The sequence below is a fragment of the Balaenoptera borealis genome, assembly GCF_965194805.1.
Source record: "Balaenoptera borealis genome assembly, chromosome: 11".
Taxonomy (NCBI): domain Eukaryota; kingdom Metazoa; phylum Chordata; class Mammalia; order Artiodactyla; family Balaenopteridae; genus Balaenoptera; species Balaenoptera borealis.
Genome location: NC_138868.1, coordinates 89,220,608 through 89,239,673, shown reverse-complemented (window position 1 = coordinate 89,239,673; position 19,066 = coordinate 89,220,608). Strand labels below are relative to the sequence as shown.

At 40.5% G+C, this 19,066-nt stretch overlaps 1 protein-coding gene across 7 annotated transcripts in view; it reads left to right on the top strand.

Moving 5' to 3' along the window:
* The window catches only part of DIXDC1 (DIX domain containing 1), a 74,717-nt gene that overhangs the window by 50,557 nt on the left and 5,094 nt on the right, over positions 1–19,066 (top strand). For all 7 annotated transcript variants that reach the window (XM_082343505.1, XM_082343503.1, XM_082343504.1 and 4 more), the window contains 11 exons: positions 379–432; positions 2,116–2,166; positions 4,252–4,356; positions 4,717–4,770; positions 5,243–5,335; positions 5,416–5,487; positions 6,155–6,244; positions 6,591–6,752; positions 7,270–7,336; positions 17,851–17,956; positions 18,894–19,002. In XM_082343505.1, the coding sequence (XP_082199631.1) occupies positions 379–432; positions 2,116–2,166; positions 4,252–4,356; positions 4,717–4,770; positions 5,243–5,335; positions 5,416–5,487; positions 6,155–6,244; positions 6,591–6,752; positions 7,270–7,336; positions 17,851–17,956; positions 18,894–19,002 (963 nt within the window). The remainder of the gene's footprint in view (positions 1–378; positions 433–2,115; positions 2,167–4,251; positions 4,357–4,716; positions 4,771–5,242; positions 5,336–5,415; positions 5,488–6,154; positions 6,245–6,590; positions 6,753–7,269; positions 7,337–17,850; positions 17,957–18,893; positions 19,003–19,066) is intronic.

Sequence of the window (19,066 nt, the reverse complement as noted above, 5' to 3'; positions counted from 1 at the left end):
CAAGAATAATTTAACTTCAAAGCAGATTTTGTTTTGTCATCCCTTTGCCTAAAACTTTTCATCAGTTCCCCGTTGCCCTTACTGGCCTTCATGATCCTGCTCCGTTTTCCTCTCGAGCCTCGTCTCTTGTCATTTCTCTTTCCACTTGCCCAGCCCCTGCACACAACACACACATATTCATTCTAAACTTTATCCACATTCATCTACTCGCACCACCCCGGCCATATGCATCACTGGAGGGCAGGGACTGTTTCCTGTTCTTTGCAGCCACTGTACAGGGCTAGCATCTAGTAACTGCTCAATAAATAGTTGTTGAATGAACGCCCTCTGAATTTTACAGCATAGGTACATAACCATCTCTTTTTGCCTTACATTCAGATTATAATCCAAAGTCGTCTGGATCAGAGTATGGAGGAGAATCAGGACCTAAAGGTATGTCAGGAAATGTACATTTTGCCCTTTGAAAAAAATTTACGGGACTATTACACACCAACTTCAGGACAGTAATGGGGAGCAGGGAAGGATGCAGACTCAAGACTTTGGCTGTATCTGTATTATGTCTTTAATTGAAAGAGAGAGATATGTCCTAAGTATGGCAAAAAGGTAATACCTTTTTAATCTCAGTGGTTAGTAATAGGTATCTATGTCGTTATTGCTTATACCTTTCTGTATATTTGAAATGTTTCATATTGTTTATCTTTTTAATTAAAATAAACAGTGGATCTAATATCAATATGGTCATTTTTTAAATAATTGACATAACATTATATTAGTTTCAGGTGTACAACATATGTATATATTGTGAAATAACCACAATAAGCCTAGTTAACATCTGTCACCATACATAGTTACAGATTTTTTTCTTGCGATGAGAACTTTTTTTTTATTAATTAATTAATTTATTTATTATTTTAAAATTTTTGGCTGCGTTGGTTCTTCGTTGCTGCGCGCGGGCTTTCTCTAGTTGAGGCGAGCGGGGGCTACTCTTCATTGTGGTGCACGGGCTTCTCATTGTGGTGGCTTCTCTTGTTGAGGAGCATGGGCTCTAGGCGCATGGGCTTCAGTAGTTGTGGCGTGTAGGCTCAGTAGTTGTGGCTCACGGGCTCTAGAGCACAGGTTCAGTAGTTGAGGCGCACAGGCTTAGTTGCTCCGCGGAATGTGGGACCTTCCCGGACCAGGGCTCGAACCCGTGTCCCCTGCATTGGTAGGCGGATTCTTAACCACTGCGCCACTAGGGAAGACCCCTAGTATGGTTTTTTTTTAATGAACACTTTCCAAAATTCTTTTAGTTCAGTGGGTCTTAGCTTTTTTGAGGCCATAAGTAAATGACGACAGCCATTAACCCTCTCTCCAGAAATTTGCATGAAAGCACACACACCCACTCACTGACTTGAATTTTGATTGGAGTAACTTTGGAGCCCATCTGTGGAGTCCAGGTCAAGAATCCCCATTTTAGATATGTTAATTCCAAACTCTTGATGGGCTGCAATAGGAAAAGAAGACAGTACAGTCTGAGTTGTGGGTGTTCCTCTCCTATAATCTCTTTCCTAGTAACAATCATAATCTGTTGTAAGGGAGGGTTAACTAAGTATTTTATTATTGGGCTAAATGTGTTTTTGTTTGGTCCATAAAGAATAATATGCTCTTCGAGAACAGAAGCACTCTAATCCTTTCTGAACATTAAAAATGAAGATAATTATTTCATGAAATTGGGGGTAGCCATATTAAGATATGATCATATATTTCGGTGAGAGGGATTTAGATTGTTATGATTTATGATTAAGTTTCCCTGTCGGCGAGGATTGCTAAATATAGGAATGAGAACCTATGGGAATGTATGGTATCTTATTTCTTGGCAAGAAAGCATGGGCAGTTGAGCCTGAACAACTGGGCAGCTGAGCCTGGATGCCACAGGGTAGAATGGGATGGGTCCTGTTTGTTTCTGTGGGTCAGCCTTTACTGTTTACTAGAAGGCAGACCTGCATTCTGCCTCAGTGGAAGGTTGATTTTTCTTGGAATGGTTATCTGAGTTTTGTGTTCTTACTGACGGAATGAAGTAATGCTTCTGAAGCAGCCCAGATGCTACCATCTGATCTAACTATACTTGGTTTGCAGAAGGAGCTGCTGAAGTATAAACAAGAAGCCAGAAACTTACAGGGGATAAAGGTAAAAAGAAAGACATATAACTCTTTAAATAAACTCTCTACAAAGTAAAGCAGTCTGTGGATAAGAGTGGGTACTGGGGGGCTAGCTGGGTCCTATAGTCTCTTCTTGTGTACATCTGATGGGGCCTTTCGCAGGCTCTGTGCTACTAGTAAAGAGAGGGCTTTGTGGATGGGAAGTGAGACAGGTGGAGGAATATACCTCTGTTTTGCTGAGGCTTCTTTCTGGTGGTTATGACTCATGGTGCTGTCACTTCCCTCTGCCACCTTGACTGTTTCTATGTGTGAAAACAATCAGTTATTACAGTTTTCTTCAGTTTCAGTTTTTTTGTCAGTTTTCTTCAGTTCTAAGAAGAATATACTCTTAAACATTGTAATTTACTTAGGTTTTGAATAGTTAATGACATTCAAATGGTTTGAAGTGAAAAGGGTACAAAGGGATAATCCTTGAGAAGTCTGCCTTCTGGCCCTGTCTTCCCAGTCACCTAGTTCTCTTTCCTGGAGGCAACTTATCAGTTAGTACCAAATATGTATGTATGTAATTTTTCCCCAAATAATTACGTACTATAAATACAGTTTGACACGTTGCTTTTTTCACTTAGCAGTGTATCTTAGAGATCATTCTATTTCAGTACATAAAGACCTTAGTATTCCAGTATGTGTATATCGGATAGTTCATTTAATCAGTTCCTACTGATAGTCTTCTGGGTTATTTCCAGTCTTTTCCTAATACAAACAGTGATCTAGCTAATAATCTTGCTTATATGTTATTTCACCCAAGTAGGAGTATATGTGCTGAATGAATACCTGGAAGTGGAAAAAGATGTTCTCAAGCTGCTGCTTTTCCCTCTCCTCTTCCCGTTACTCCCATTCATGGGCTAGACTAGGATATAACTCAGCAACGTTTTCCAGAGTATATTCTGTAGCCTTAGTCCTTTGAGATACTCCAGAAAACAGCATGTTTCATGCTCAAATAAAAAGCAGTGCTCTACGTGCTTGAAGAGTCACAATGAATAACAGCATATTAAAGGACCAGAGAAGGTCTGTCCTAAAGAGGTTGGCCTAAAAAAAGTTAGACTGTTAACCACAGAAGTGCTTTTCCCCCCATGTAACACTTATTAACATCCCATGGAGCACACTTTGGGAAACGTTCCTCTGCACCACTGGTGCCAAGGGCATCTTAGACCACCTTGCCATGTACTGTCATGGCAAGACAGCATAGTTAAGAATGGGCTCCCACATTCTCCAGAGCCTACACCATTTCTCTGCAGTCTGTAAAGAGAGAAAACTCAGGGCAAATCCCCTGGGATGCAGCTCCAGTCCATCAGTTCCATTTGAAGTCACCATGGTTGGAGGATTGTGTCACAGCTGATCCTTTAAAATAAGTATGTACAACCCACCTTGTCTGAGGCCTGGTGGAAACCAAGATGGTCCAAGCTAAGAGAAAGATAGCCTAAAGCTTGTAGTATCCTATGAACTGGGAAGAGGAACCATCAGTCTAAGAACATTTCTGAACATGGAAATAGAATCCCAATCCTGGTCCGGACTAGGCACCGGAAAGCAGTGGAGGCAGGGCAGGAGCAGGGCTCTAGAAGGCAGGGTGGCAGTGATTCCAGGGCTCCTACATGAGCAGGGTGTCAGACAGTGACAGGGCCCAGCCCTCTAGGACAAAAGAGCTCATCTAGATTGAGTATTTATAGGCCCAAGATACAGAGAAGAAAGCCAGAGAGGGAGGAGGGAGAGTGCATTGTCCAAGGTCACTGTCACGTCAGCAAGTGGTAGACGTGTAATTTGAGACTAGGTCTGCCTGATCCCAAAGGCCACTTATTCTTCCTCTAGGCCATGAAGCTGTCAGCAACGCAGTGGAATGTAGGGGCAAGTAATGGATGGAGGAAAAAATCAGGTTTCCATCAGCTTGGTAGGACAATGGATGGGATTTTCCTTTAGATTCTAGTGTCCTGGAAGGGAACAGAAAAATTTCTGCTCATCTCCTTGTGGCAAGACCCCGTACTCTTTTTGTCTCCCCGTTTAGTGATAACTGGCCGATTGATGCGTTGGGACCACAGTAGTGAGTGTGCTTTCTCCCCAGGATGCCTTGCAGCAGAGGCTGACTCAGCAGGACACGTCTGTCCTTCAGCTCAAACAAGAACTACTGAGGGCAAATATGGACAAAGATGAGCTGCACAACCAGAACGTGAGTTGAAAGAGTGAACTTGGACTTCACTGAGCCCCAGGTAGCAAAGTAGGATACAGTATAAAGTCCTGTTAGGTCTCTTCCCCATCAGACCCCTCTCTGTTCCTAGGTGAAAGCCCATGCCACCCTGGCCTCGAGCCCTTCAACTTTGAGGGCACTGAGACACTGAGGCTGCCTTGTGGTTCTACAGTCTGATTATCTCACTGAAGATGTGGAGAGCGGCTGTGTGTTGTTACCATAGTCATGCCCTCTCTGTGCTGTAACTGCCAACATCAACTCCAGTTACTAAGTAGCTGGTTTCCTACTGGATTGGCAGACAATACTTCCACACCAATGAATTCTTTCTTACTCTTCTTGCAGGTGGATCTGCAGAGGAAGCTAGACGAGAGGAATCGGCTCTTGGGAGAATATAAAGTAAGAATGTATATCAGTTTGGAAGTTATTTCCATCTGACCTTTGGGGAACAGCCTATTGTTGCTGTTGTTCAAACAGCACTTAAGTACTCTGTTCTCATCCTTGCTTTCTGCAAGGAAATCCTTTTCTGAGTTCCCTTGATCCACTAACCCTGAAGGTAGATAGCATGGCTAGGAGCAAGAACACAGAACTAGGGGTCTGGAAACTGCACTTCAGTCTTAACCTTTACCTCTAGCATGGATGGCACACAGTGGTCCTCCTGCTAATGGTAGTTCCCGTCCTCCTTCCCTTTCCCAGAACCCTTTGCTCCATGTGAGGCTCCCATGGTATGTGACGTCTTCCCGTGCAGCTTGAGGAAAGGGCTGTTCCCTCTGAGGCTCTGCTTTCCTCAGGTGGAAACTGCATCACAGCAGGTGAAGCGTTGGATGTCCTTGGCTCTGCCGTGCATCTGAAGGCTGTGTCTCTGTTGCAGAAAGAACTGGGGCAGAAGGACCGCCTCCTGAAGCAGTACCAGGCCAAGTTGGAGGAAGCACTTCGGAAGCTCTCTGAGGCCAGTTACCAGCAGGTGGGGACACGTTCCGCCACTGACTTTCCTGCCCCTGTGACCCGAACAAGTCCTTTTCTGATGGAGTGTCTGATTTGCAGGTGGATCTGGAACGGGAGCTGGAACACAAAGACGTCCTTTTGGCTCACTGTATGAAAAGAGAGGCAGAGGAGGTAACCTAGCACTCGGGGTCTCCCTCCCATGTTTACAAGGGCAAAGAGGGAGATTCTGTTATTGACTCAGGGCTGAACCAACACCACAGGTCAGTTTGTCAGGAGGCGATTTGGCGAGGCGGTTACAAGTGCGGGTTCTGGGATAAGAAAGTCTGGTTTCAGATTCCAGCTTTATTACTTTCTTACCATTGTGTACCTCCATTTGCTTCGCTTTTGAACCTTAGAAATAACGTTCATCTGGAAAATGACAGTGGCCTTCTCTGTCATTATGAAGAGTACATAAGATAACCCATTAAGTTACTAAACACAGTCCTGGTAGATCCACCTGGCACAGAGTTAGGCTCAAAAAATACTAGTCATTGTTCTTTTTTTTTTTTTTTTTTCTATTACTGAAGCAAAGGCAGGAGGTGCTGGAACAGCATTCTCAGGCCCTCCAGGGGCCAGGCAGGGGCTAGGTTGGGGCCTCCAGGCGAGGTTTTCATTTTGTTCACTCTGCATTCAGCAGTGCCTTCTGAGTGTCAAGTATTGGTGATATAGCAGTGAACAAAAGGGGAAAAAATCTCTGCACTGTGTCAGGAGGTGACCAGTGTAAAGAGGAAAAATAAGGCGGGACATCTCACTTTGGAATTCTCCATTATACAAGCGTCATTTCTTCTTGCCGCTATAGGTGACCCACTGCAGCAGTCACAACCCTCAAAGCAATGGTTTTCTCCTTCCAGTGGCAGGAAAAGGAGCTGCTTCAGTCACTCACAGAGGGGTAGGTGCTTAGGATTTGAGTACAGACTTGCCACTTCCAGCCAAAACCAGAAGAGTACCCTAGCCATGGCCGGGGGAGTAGGCCTTTCATATCCCCATTCCCCAATTCTCGCATCTGTTGGGTGTGTAAAGTTGTGAGGCACTTGCTATCCAAAATTAAGAGTTAGTGGGCAAACGGTGGGCTTGTATCTGTGGAGGAAAATTTTCTACAGTTTACACCTCCTCCCTCAAAAATAAAAGATCTCTTCTGGAAACCTCTCCCCTGTATCTTCTTAAGCCCAGCAGCTGGGATGTGGTTAATGACATGGCAGCGTGCCGTGCCAGCAGCACCCCGTTTTTGCCCACAGAGCAGCGACCTGCAGCTTGTTCGGGATGCCCTCCGCAGCCTGCGCAACAGCTTCAGTGGCCACGACCCTCAGCACCACACCATCGACAGCCTGGAGCAGGGCATCTCCAGCCTCATGGAGCGCCTGCACGCCATGGAGACCCAGAGGAAACAGGACAGAAGGGTAACCCTCTTTCGGTGGTGTTTCTCTTATTCCCCCAAAGAAGCTTGGTCTTATCAATTTTAATGCAGATGAAGGCAGTGCTAAGATATAAGACCCTGCTGCAGATTGCAGTTGCTTTTCTCTCTGGTTTTCCTCTCTGGGGAGCTGATTGTTCATCATGGTATGACAGTCCAGGGAGGGAGTTCACGGGTAACTCTTGCTCTTGGCAACTGTGTAACTGTCTAAGGAATTGTGGTTCTTGACCCACAGGTGTCCCTTTACTGCTTATTCTCTGTCCTCTTCCCCCCCGAATGAACTTGGCATTGTATATGGGAAATATATGGGGAAAACTTTGGAAACTAAAAAGCTTTTTATAAATGTACATTTTTATTGTTAGGATAAACATGTCCAATTTTATATACTGCGGAAAAAGAGGTGGTAGAAAAGTATATATTTTAGGTACACCTTTAGGATTTAAATTTCTTGGTTGAATTCTCCCACTGATTATAACTCTTGTGATTTTTGTGTGGCTCCCCAGGTTCGGGGCAAGTCACCCAGAACTCAAGCAGTTAGTGAATACCGGGAGTCCTGGCCCCCTAATTCAAGTAAGTACTCATTATTGCTCAGTAAGGACTCCTAGCATATTAGATCAGAAGCTTAGTATTTTTTATGCTACTGATATTTTGGGGATAGAGTTTTTCTTGTAGTACTTCACTCTTGTAATACGTTGTTTCTGCAGCAATACTAGAATTGAGTTATTTCTAGGACTGTGAAGACCCGTAACATCATCATCACCACCACCATTACCCCAAGTACCATTTGGCCACGTGCAAGGTGCTGCTGATTCAGAGAGGCTAAAATATCTTAAATAAAATATCTTTGGAAATATACAAGCTCAAAATAGTTACACCAAGCAAAGCAAAATATAAAAAAACAAACACACATACAAATCACCCTAAAGTTCCAAATAGCACAGAAAATTTCCAGTTCTTCCTAGAGGCAAGAAGTTTAATTTCTTTGTGGACTTTCATTAAAACTTTGAGTGCATAGGTCATTCAGTTTGTTTTAACCTGCCCTGTGCCCACTCATTACATCTTTTTGCCTTGTTAATTCTGACAGGTTGGAAATCTACCCTGCCTAGTAATTTCTATTTTACTTTGTATCTTACCTTTTGGTCTAATAGCATTCACATTTTCTTACCTTTTATAGTTTACCCAGGCCTAATCTAAAAGTATCTAAATAATAATTTATAAAAACCAAATAGTTAAAGGCTGACCATACCAGATTTATATGTTAAATATATAATTTTTAAAACCACATTAATAAACAAAATCTAAAGTAAAACATTTAAAGCATTTGCACAAATATGAAAGGTAAAATTTTTTTTGTAGAGTAGATAAGATAGTATTCTCAAGCCTCCAGATATCTTTTCCTCTTGAATGAGACCTTTACACTGGGAATGAAACAGATTATGTTAGTACCAAAATTAGTTTCAGTTTCTTTTTCTAACATTGTTTTGACCCAGTCATTTCTGTTTTCTTGATAGGGTTTTTATTTTATTGTTATCCTCTTCAGTACTTCCTTTAGGTTAGTATAAACTGCCAGTGTACGTAGGCTAAATGTTTGGAAATTCTTTTTCAGACGTCTAATAAATTTCTCCCTCCCTGGAATAATTCTCTTGTGTATATGAATTACTTATTTAAAATACTACAAATAAATTCAGAGCTTCTTATAAACTAGGGTGTTAATCTAATATCTATATTTACAAATAAGCTGAAATGTCTCTCATCTAGAAATACAAACACTTGTGTAACTTGCTAGCCCTCTAGCTACTGGCTTACTTCTCTTATTCCCCTATGTCAAACTTCTTGAAAGAATAGTCTGCAATTGCTCTTTTTTCATCCTTACTTCCCATTCAATTCTTAATCTACTAGTTGGACTTTTACTCAGTTACTCCACTTAGTGTTCTTTTTGTTGGATCACCGTTGACTTTCTCGTTGCCTAATCAAAGTGGTTACTTTTCATACCTTATCTTCCATAGACTTTTCAAAAGCATTTACTATTCTTGAACAGTCTTCTTCTGGAAACATTTTTCTCCTTTAACTTCACTACCAACCAGTTATTCATTCAACGGATATTTACTGAGCGTCCATTATGTAGCACCCTTGTTAGACACTGGAGGTATAGAGATGAACAAGATGGACTTGGTACTTGCCCTCACTGGATTGTAGTCTCATGAACTAGATACAACCTCCTCTTCTTCTCCTTCTCTGTCTAACCCTTGAATGTGCCCTGAGATTCCACTAAGGTCTAGACTTAGGTCTCATATTCTTTATAGGTGATCCCTTCTACTTCCATGGCTTCAACTACTCTTGGGTGCCAATTATTCTTAAACTTTCATCTCTAACTCCAAACCTTTTCTGAGCTTCAGGCCTATATTTTTGAATGCCAACTGGATATCTCTGTAGATTGAAAGGCACTTCAAACTCATGTGCAAAACTGGACACAAAACAATAGAGTGGGAAAAAGATGGAGTATAGAATCAAACAGATCTGGGATGCACTTGTAGCTATCAGCAGAGTATATCATGGGCAAGAGTATTAATTAATGTATTTTAGTTTTCACATTTATGTAATGGAGATAATCGTGAAGGATTATGAGCATTAAATACAATATTATATGCAAATAATCTGGTGTTGCGTGTGGCATGTGAGATATGCAAGGCTATGCTCTTTCTCCTTTTCACTACAGTCAAATCTCCTAAAAGAGTAATCTTCTCTCTGAACCCACGTCCTGTCTTGCCATTTACTCTTAAGGAAAAACAACAACAATAATTATTTAAAAAGTAATACAGTAGACTAGTGGAATAGAATTGAGAGTTCAGATAAAACCCATACATCTATGATCATTTGACCAGCAAATAGTATCTTCAATAAATGGTGTCGGGACAACTGATATACACATGCAAAAGAATAGAGTTGGACCCCTACCTCACACCATGTACAAAAATTAACTCAAAGTGCATTATTGACCTAAACACAAGAGTTAAAACTATGAAGCTCTCAGAAGAAAACACAGGGGGGAATATTCATGACCTTGGATTCTTAGACATCAAAAGCATGAAAAAAATAGAAAAATTGGACTTCATCAAAACTGAAAACTATTTTGCATCAAAGGACATTAACAAGAAAGTGAAAAGACAACCAGAATAGGAGAAAATATTTGAAAATCATATATCTGATAAGGGCCTAGGATGAACAATATATAAAGAACTCTTACAGCTTAATAACAAAAGACAGAAAAATCTGATAACAAATGGGCAAAGGACTTGAATAGACATTTCCCTAAAGAAGATAAATAATTGACCAATAAGCACATGAAAATATGCTTAAAATCATTAGTTATTAGGGAAATGTAAACCAAAACTAGAGTGAGATACCATTTCATGCCTACTAGGTGGTTCCAAAAAAATGGAAAATAACAATTGTTGGTAAGGATGTGGAGAAATTGGAACCCTTATACGTTGCTGGTGGGGATGTAAAATGGTACAGCCACTGTAGAAAACACTTCGGTGGCTCTTCAAAGAGTTAAACATAGAATTACTATATGACCTAGCAATTCCATTTCTAGGTATATACCCAAAAGAATTAAAAGCAAGTGTTCAAAAAAAGAAAACTTGTACACATATGTTCATAGCAGAATTATTCACAATAGCTAAAAGGTGGAAGCAAGCCAAATGTCCATCAGTTGATGAGTGGATAAACAATTTCTTATATATGCATACGGTGGAATATTATTCAGCCATAAAAAGGAATGAAGTACTGATACCTGCTAAAACATGGATGAACCTTGAAAATGTTAAGTGAAAGATGCCAGACACAAAAGGGCACAATTTGGATGGATCCTTTTATATGAAATGTCCAGAACAGGAAAATCCATAGAGACAGAAAGCAGAGTAGATTAGATAGATGTCAGGATTAGGAAGGGAGTGACTGTTTAATGGGTACAAGATTTCTTTTAAGGATAATGAAAATGTTCTGGAACTAGATAGTGATGATTACACAACACTGTGAATGTACTAAATGCCACTGAATTGTACACTTTAAATGGTTAAAATGGTGAGTTTTGTGAATTTTACCTCAATTTTTAAAAAGTGAATTTTAAAAAAGACCTGGAAGGAGCCTTCTTCCTATGCTAACAGAAAGAAAAGGTTGAATAGTCTAAAATACCATAACTTTCTTGAATCCATCAGAGAGATGAAATCAGAGGGTGGCTAACTAGCCAGAAATGTAAACAGGTCCCTCAGTGGGCAGATAGGATACAGCACTTGCTCACTTGTGGCAGAGCATAGGAGCAAGATGGGACCACCATACAAACAGCTAAGATTTTAATGAATTGTGAAAGGCTGAGCAGAGAGTATAGGAACCCTGGGGGCCATGAATGCAAGAATAGTTTGCACCTACTTGCTGACTCTTCCATCGACTTCCATTTGGGTGCTTATGACAAAGATTTGTTGTGGGAACAGAGTCTAGAGAAAACCTGTTTTGGTGGTGGAGGCCCAGAGGAGGGGAGCACCTGTCACTGCTGGAAAAATGTGAAGCCCCATCTGGACCTTTGTCCCTTAAAGAACAAAAGTCTTAAGCCACTAAGAAAGGGCAGCAAATTCTGTTGCCCCTCCCTCCCTTTCCCAGGCAAAGGTGAAGACCTATTTCAGCTAGGGGGAAGAAAATAGAATGAAAGCACTCTGTACCCCAGGGGAGTGGCAGGAAACTGTATCAGTAGAGGTTGCCTACCACTGGGGAAAGAGTAGGATCACTGAGAAAGCCCCACCCTCAAGACTGAGGTTGGATCATGACAACAGAGAAGCCCCCCTCATCCCTCACCACCAGATGAGCAAGTACCGGGTAAGAAGCAATAGCAGTCTGCCTCTGTGGGAGGGGCACACGTGTGAAGAGACTGACTTCTCTTCACACGGCACAGGCACACAAGTAAAGTCTAAAGTTGAGGGTGGAGCAGGAACATTGAGGAAAAACCCTCCAGCAAACCAGCTGCCTTCCTAAACATAACCCTAGAGAAATTTGAAGGTGATGGCGTGCTGAAAGTAACCTTAACAAAAATCCCAATCCCAGCTCAATTCCTGACTAGATTGGCTTAGCTGTCCCCACCAATGGCCGGGAAGTACAAGCAGTGTGCCCATTTCTAGACATAAACCTTTTTTACCTTAGTCTCTACTGTCTTACACATGATGTCTGATAGTCAATAAAATATTATGAGGCATCCAAAGAAGCAAGAAAAATATAAGCCACTGTCAAGAGTCAATAAGCGTCTATTCAAGAGTAGACTCAGATATGACTAGGATGTTGAAACCATCAGAAAAGGAATTTTTAAAAACTGTGTTAATGGCTGAAGTAAAAATGTTAATATAATGCATGTACAGGTGAGGAATTTTAGCAAAGATATGGAAATTATGAAAAGGAGTCAAATGGAATGTTAGAAATAAAAATAAATATTACAAAGATGAAGAGTGCCTTCAGGGACTTCCCTGGTGGTGCAGTGGTTAAGAATCTGCCTGCCAATGCAGCGGACACGGGTTCGAGCCCTGCTCTGGGAAGATCCCACATGCTGCGGAGCAACTAGCCCCTGTGCCACAACTACTGAGCCTGCGCTCTAGAGCCCCCGAGCCACAACTACTGAGCCCGTGTGCCACAACTACTGAAGCCCACTCGCCTAGAGCCCATGCTCTGCAACAAGAGAAGCCGCCACAATGAGAAGCCTGTGCACCGCAATGAAGAGTAGCCCCCGCTCACCACAACTAGAGAAAGCCCGCGTGCAGCAACGAAGACCCAACACAGCCAAAAATAAATAAATAAATAAATTTTTAAAAAAAAGTGTGCCTTCAGCAGGTTCATCAGGGTCATCAGAAGACTCAACACAGCTAAGGAAAGAATCAGTGAACTTGAAGATAGGTCAATAGAAATTACCCAAACTGCAATACAAAAAGAGAAAGAGTAGGAGAGAGGAAAAAACAAACAACCCAGAGCATCCAGTAGTTGTGGGACAATATCAAATGGACTAAGATACAAGTAATTAGAATCCCTGAACAAGAAGAGATAGAACAGGGCAGAAGAAGTATTTGAAGAGATAAAGGCCAATTATTTTCCAGAAATGCTTAAAAACATCACACTACAGATCCAAGAAGTGCTGAGCATTCCAAGAAGTATAAATAGCAAGAACAACAACAAAAGAGTCAAATTGCTGAAAATCAAAGAAAAGAGAAAATCTTGAAGGTAACCAGAGAGGGGGAAAATTATTACATACAGAAGAACAAAGATGAGAATTACAGATTTCTTATCAGACCTTGCAAGTTATAGGATAGTGGGGGGACATTTTTAAAGCACTGAAAGAAAAAAAACTAGAATTCTATAAAAAGCTAGAATTCTGTAGCTAGAGAGTATATATATATTTTTTACACAAAACCAAGAGAATTCATTACAAGCAGACTTGCACTGCAGGAAATGTTAAAGGAATTTCATCAGACAGGAAGAGTATGATACGAAAGAAACTGGGAGATGCAAAAAGAAGTGGTTAAAATGAAGGTAAATATAAAGGACCTTCTCCCCCTTATTTTTAATTGCTCTAAGAGATAACAGGCTGTTTAAAGCAAAAAATATATTGATGTATTACTGGTTTATGCCATATGTGAAAGTAAAATGTATGACAATAATACAGAGATTGGGGTGGAGGAATTAGGACTCTACTGTTGTCACTTCTGTAGTTCTTACATTACATGTGATGCAGTAAATATCATTTGAAAGCTGACTGACTAATTAAAGATGTGTATTTAAATCCAAGAGCGACCACTAAATTTTTAAAGAATTAAATAAAAAAATTAATAGTGGAGATAAAAAGGAATTGTAAAAATACCCAATCCAATAGGAAAAAAAGTAAAATACCTCATTATTTAAAATATAGTTTACATGTTGAAATGGTGTATCCAAACTGAGAATCTAAACACACTGGGCTTTGAAGACAATACCAAAATATATACATGTACACATACATATATACATATATATATACATACAGATATACATATATATACATACATACACATACACACATACACACTCCAAAGGCGAGGAGAAAAAGAGGATAAAAGAGAAAAGGAACAAAAAACATGGAACAAATAGAAACAAGGGAGATGATAGATTTTAAAAATAATCTGGTTTTTATTACATAGTTTTTTACCACTTACAAAATTGTTTATCAGCATCATATTAATTGGGAAGCAGCCTTGTTAGGTGGGGAAAACATAGCTCAACATTGTGAAGATGGTTCATTCTCCCCAAATGATCTATAGCTTCATGCAATTCTAATAAAAATCCTATCAGACTTTTCGTAGATATAAACAAGCTGATACTAAAATTTATATGGATGAGGCTAGAATAGTTCAAAAAAAAAAAAAGTTGAGAAAAAATAAAGTAATTGAAGGGCCACACTACCTGATTGCAAAACTAACTATAAAGTTAGAGTAATCAAGACAGTGCAGTATAGGTGAATGGATAGACACATAGGTCATTGGAACAGAGTAGAAAGTTCAGAAATAGACTTACTTATATTTGGCCAGTTGATTTTCAACAACAGTGCAAAAACTATTTGATGACAAAAGGATAGGCTTTTCAACAAATGATTCAGAAAAAGAGCATTGACCCATACCTCATACCATATACAAAAAATCAACTCCAAATGGATCATAAACCTAAACTTAGAAGCTAAAACTGATTTGTGATGCCTTTTAAAATCATGTATTAAATTTACACACACATGTATACACAAGGCTATGTTTCTGGGTCGTTTATTCTCTGAGGTTTTTGTATATGATTTTTATAGTATTGTCACCCTGAAACAGCAATTATCATTTTATCACATGAGTTAATGTTGAGTAAGACTGTTTTTCCCTCATTAATCTTTTTCTGTTTTACTCAAAAAGTCTGTGTGATCCAACTCAGCCTTCTTCATTAGTCACCTGAAGCTCCTCTCACTAATGTCATCAATGACCTGTTTACCAAACCTGTCTTTATCTACTAGACCTCTGTGTGGCATTTGACATACTCTTACCTTCAAATTCACCTAAAATGTGTACATAACATTTTGTCGGTCAGCTTGGGCTGCCATAACAAAATACCATAAACTGAGTGACTTAAACAACAGAAATTTATTTTCTCACAGTTATGGAGGCTGGAAGTCCCAAGATCAGGATGCCAGTGTGGTCAGGTTCTGCTGAAGGAGGGCTTTCTTCTTGGCTTGCAGATGGCTGCCTACCTGCTGTGTCTTCACGTGGTGGAGACAGAGTGCTCTGGTGTCTCTTCCTCTTCTTATAAGGGCACCAATTCTATGGGATCAGGGCTCCACTCTTATAACCTCATTTAACTTTAATCCCTCCTCAAAGGCGCTATCTGTAATACAGTCACATGGGAGTCTAGGGCTTCAACATATGAATTTGGGGAGGACACAACTGAGTCCATAGCAATATTATTTTCATATTTTATTTTATTATATTATAACTCTTTTGCTATTTTACCCCACTAGACTTTGAGCTCCTTAATGGGTGGGAATTGTACCTGGTTTATTTTTGTATCTCTAGTACTTGATACATAATAGGCACCCAGTAAACATTTTAAATGGATGACACTTCTGTTCCCCTATCTTAGGTACTGGTAACTACCATGCATCTGTTTTCCTAGATCATAAATCTTAGTTATTTTTCCCTTTCCCTTTTATCTTGATGTTCAACTATATCCAAAGTACTAAGACTTTTACCTTCTAAAGGTCTCTCAAATCCATCCCTTGTCTAGCTCCAGGGCTATATCTTACCCTTCCTCATCTTTCAGATTATTTTAATTGCCTCTTAATGGGATTACTGTTTCCAGAATTTGTCCCATCCAACCCATACTAGACCCATTCTTGCTGCTAGACTGACCTTTCTAAAATGCCAGTCTGATTGTATCACTTCCTTTTAATATCTCCCCAGAGCTTAAGACTAATATCTAAACATCTTAGCCTGGCGGAGTCGTTTGTGATCTGGCCCTGCTTACTTTATTATCCTCATCGTCCATTAATTACTTCCCAATGTATTACTTACACTCCAGCCTTACTAGTTGACTTTCAGTTTTATAAATACATGATCCATCCCTTTTCATGCCTTTACAAGTATCCTTCATTCTGGGAATGCCCTTTCCAACTTCTGTATCTGATATATTTTTTAGGTGCTTTGTTTAACAATTCTCCAACTATGGGACCTTTCTGACCTCTTCCAGGTAGAATTAACTGCTCCATCTTCAGTCTTCTTGTGCAGTTTGTACCAATCTAATTTTAGTGTACTGTAATTATTTATTATCATACCTGTCATCTATACTGGACTGTGAAATCTTTGAGGTCAGAGACATATAATTAATTTTATATTCTCAAAATCTAGTGCATGGTAAGTGCTCAGTAAATGTTTGTTGAATGAATGAGTGAAAGGATCAATCATAAATTTAATGATAAAAGGGAATATTTTATTTTATTAAAAAGCCAGTGTGTGCCAGGCCCTGTTCTAGGTGCTGGAGTCAAAGGAACATCGTGGCATGTAGGTTTCAATAATTGGCATTCTTTGAAAAAAATTCTGAAAACTGATTGATTGCGGTGCAAAGAGAGAATGTTCCCTTGTCTTTCTCTCCTGTATTATTCATCCCTCCTACTTCCTTATTTTAAACCCCTTCCTAGGGAATTCCCTGGCCGTCCAGTGGTTAAGATTCCAACCTTTCAATGCCAAGGGCCCTGTTTTGATCCCTGGTTGGGGAATTAAGATCCCACAAGCCATGCTGTGCGGCCAAAAAATCAAAAACAAAAACCAAAAAACCAAAAAACCAGAAAACCCCTTCCTAGAACTGCTCTCTGGTGGCTGCCTGTTTGATTGGGATCAATGCCTAGAATAAATGAAGAAAACGTGTAGCTGGAATTGCAGGAGATATTTTAATAAAAGTTTAATTATTGTTTTTGGTCCTTGTGATAAAAGTTTTTAATTGGTCTTTTCTTCTATTCTCTTAAAGTCATAATCACAAATAACTCGTTGATTAAATTTTTCCATAAGTACCTATACAAAGAATAGAGACAAGATATGGATTAAGAAATTTGAGTTAAAAACCACAGGCACCAGGCTTCCCTGGTGGAGCAGTGGTGAAGAATCCGCCTGCCAGTGCAGGGGACATGGGTTTGAGTCCTGGTCGGGGAAGATCCCACATGCCGCAGAGCAGCTAAGCCTGGGCGCCACAACTACTGAGCCTGTGCTCTAGAGCCCGGGAGGCACAACTACTGAGCCCACGAGCCTAGAGCCCGTGCTCCGCAACAAGAGAAGCCATTCCAATGAGAAGCCCACGCATGGCAACGAAGAGTAGCTCCCGCTCACCGCAACTAGAGAAAGCCTGCATGCAGCAATGAAGACCCAACGCAGCCAAAAATAAATAAATTTATTAAAAAAAAAAAAAAACCACAGGGACCAACACATATAGATCCTATGTAGCTAAGGGATAAAAGTAGACTTTTTGCCTTTTAGACTGGAAATATAAGGCCTCTTGGAATCTGAGTTTCTACGGTTACTTTGCTCCTGTGTTTCTTGTTCCTAATCATTTGTCTTTTCATGAAGTGCATGTGCATTCTCTACCACTGACCTCCGCAGGTCAGTTTCCCAGAGGAGTTTCCCAGTGCCTTCTGCAGCTCCTGCTGTGTGTCCATTCTGCCCTAGCTGAAATCTTGCCTGGCTTCTCTGACCTCTTTTGACTCTTGGCAACAGTGCCTGTCAGAACAGTTGCTGTTCCCCTGCTAGAATCAGCTGGGACGGGTGAGAAATGATGGTCCTTGTGATAGCATCCATGTCTGAAGCACCTCTTGTCTTAGTGGCCCCAGTGGTGACTTCCTGTGGGTCACACGCCCTGTGGACAAGGTGTTTGGCAAGAGTGTGAAAACTGTGCTATGACCTCAGGCAGCTTCATTCTCCTGGGACATTTTGAATAAACTAGAAATGATGGGTTGTTGGAAGCAAATTGAATGTTCTGACCACAAAGTCTCTCTCTGATTGCAGAGTTGCCTCACTCACAGAGCTCTCCGACTGTCAGCAGCGCCTGCACGAAGGTGCTCTATTTCACTGACCGGTCACTTACGCCCTTCATGGTCAATATACCAAAGAGGTGAGATTCTGGGATCATTATTTCTCCTTTAAAAAGGACAGGAAGGCAGAATCATTAGTTACTGCCCATCTAACCAGCTGTAAGGTGTTTGAGAAGCAGTGTAGTGAGAAGGGCACAGGAGATAGAGATTCAAGTTCTAGTTTCACCACTAACCAGTGGCATTACAAGGTACAGACACAATAATAGTGCTTCCAATCCTGATATGCAAAGATGCTCCAAGTTAGGAATAACAGTTTTTTAAGTGTTCAAAATAGCTTCTGCTGATAGCTTTGGATTACAGCCTGGCATTCCAGGGCTACTTATTACTCGTTGATCTTTGTTACTATTTGATGACTGCAGCTAACCTATAGAGAATTCATGTTAAAAACCTTCAAACACTCCGTTAATATACTCCCTTCTAAGGTAAATGGCTTTGAAATAAAGATTTTTAAACTCTGGAACCAACTGCTGAGACAGGTGATAAGATTTCCCTTTCCTAAAGAGTCTTGCTTGGTTTGTGTTAGAGGGGAGCTTTCTGAAGTAAAGATGGTGATGCTTGATTTAATTCTACCAGCCTATAGAAATGGAATTGTTGCAAAGAAGGAAATCAAGAGAATTTAGACATATTGATAGTTTAACAAATTAGATTTCAGAGACTTTGTGTCTTATTTTCAGAGTAAAACAGAAAAAAAGGAATTTGGCTGCTGCCAAAGCAATAAATCTATTTAAAATTCTCAGACCAACCCATTTGTAATGCCATTTTCATTCCCTAATAGTGACTGGCTCCCTAACTTCTGCTGTTTCAGAATCCTCTGGGTTATCAAGGGTGGTGACCTAACAAGGCCACGCTGTTTCTGCCTCCAGAGACTTTGGCAGGGGCCTGGATTTAAAGCTAACATCTTATCTTTCCAACCTACTGATAAACAGTCTATTTTAGTGTTCTCTCTTTTTGTTGCAGGTTGGGGGAGGTGACACTGAAGGATTTTAAAGCAGCTATTGACCGGGAGGGAAATCATCGGTATCACTTCAAAGCACTGGATCCTGAGTTTGGCACTGTCAAGGAGGAGGTACAGAATCCACAGGGAGTCTGGGTGGTATTGTTGGTTGTTCTTGAACCCCAAAGACTTCTAC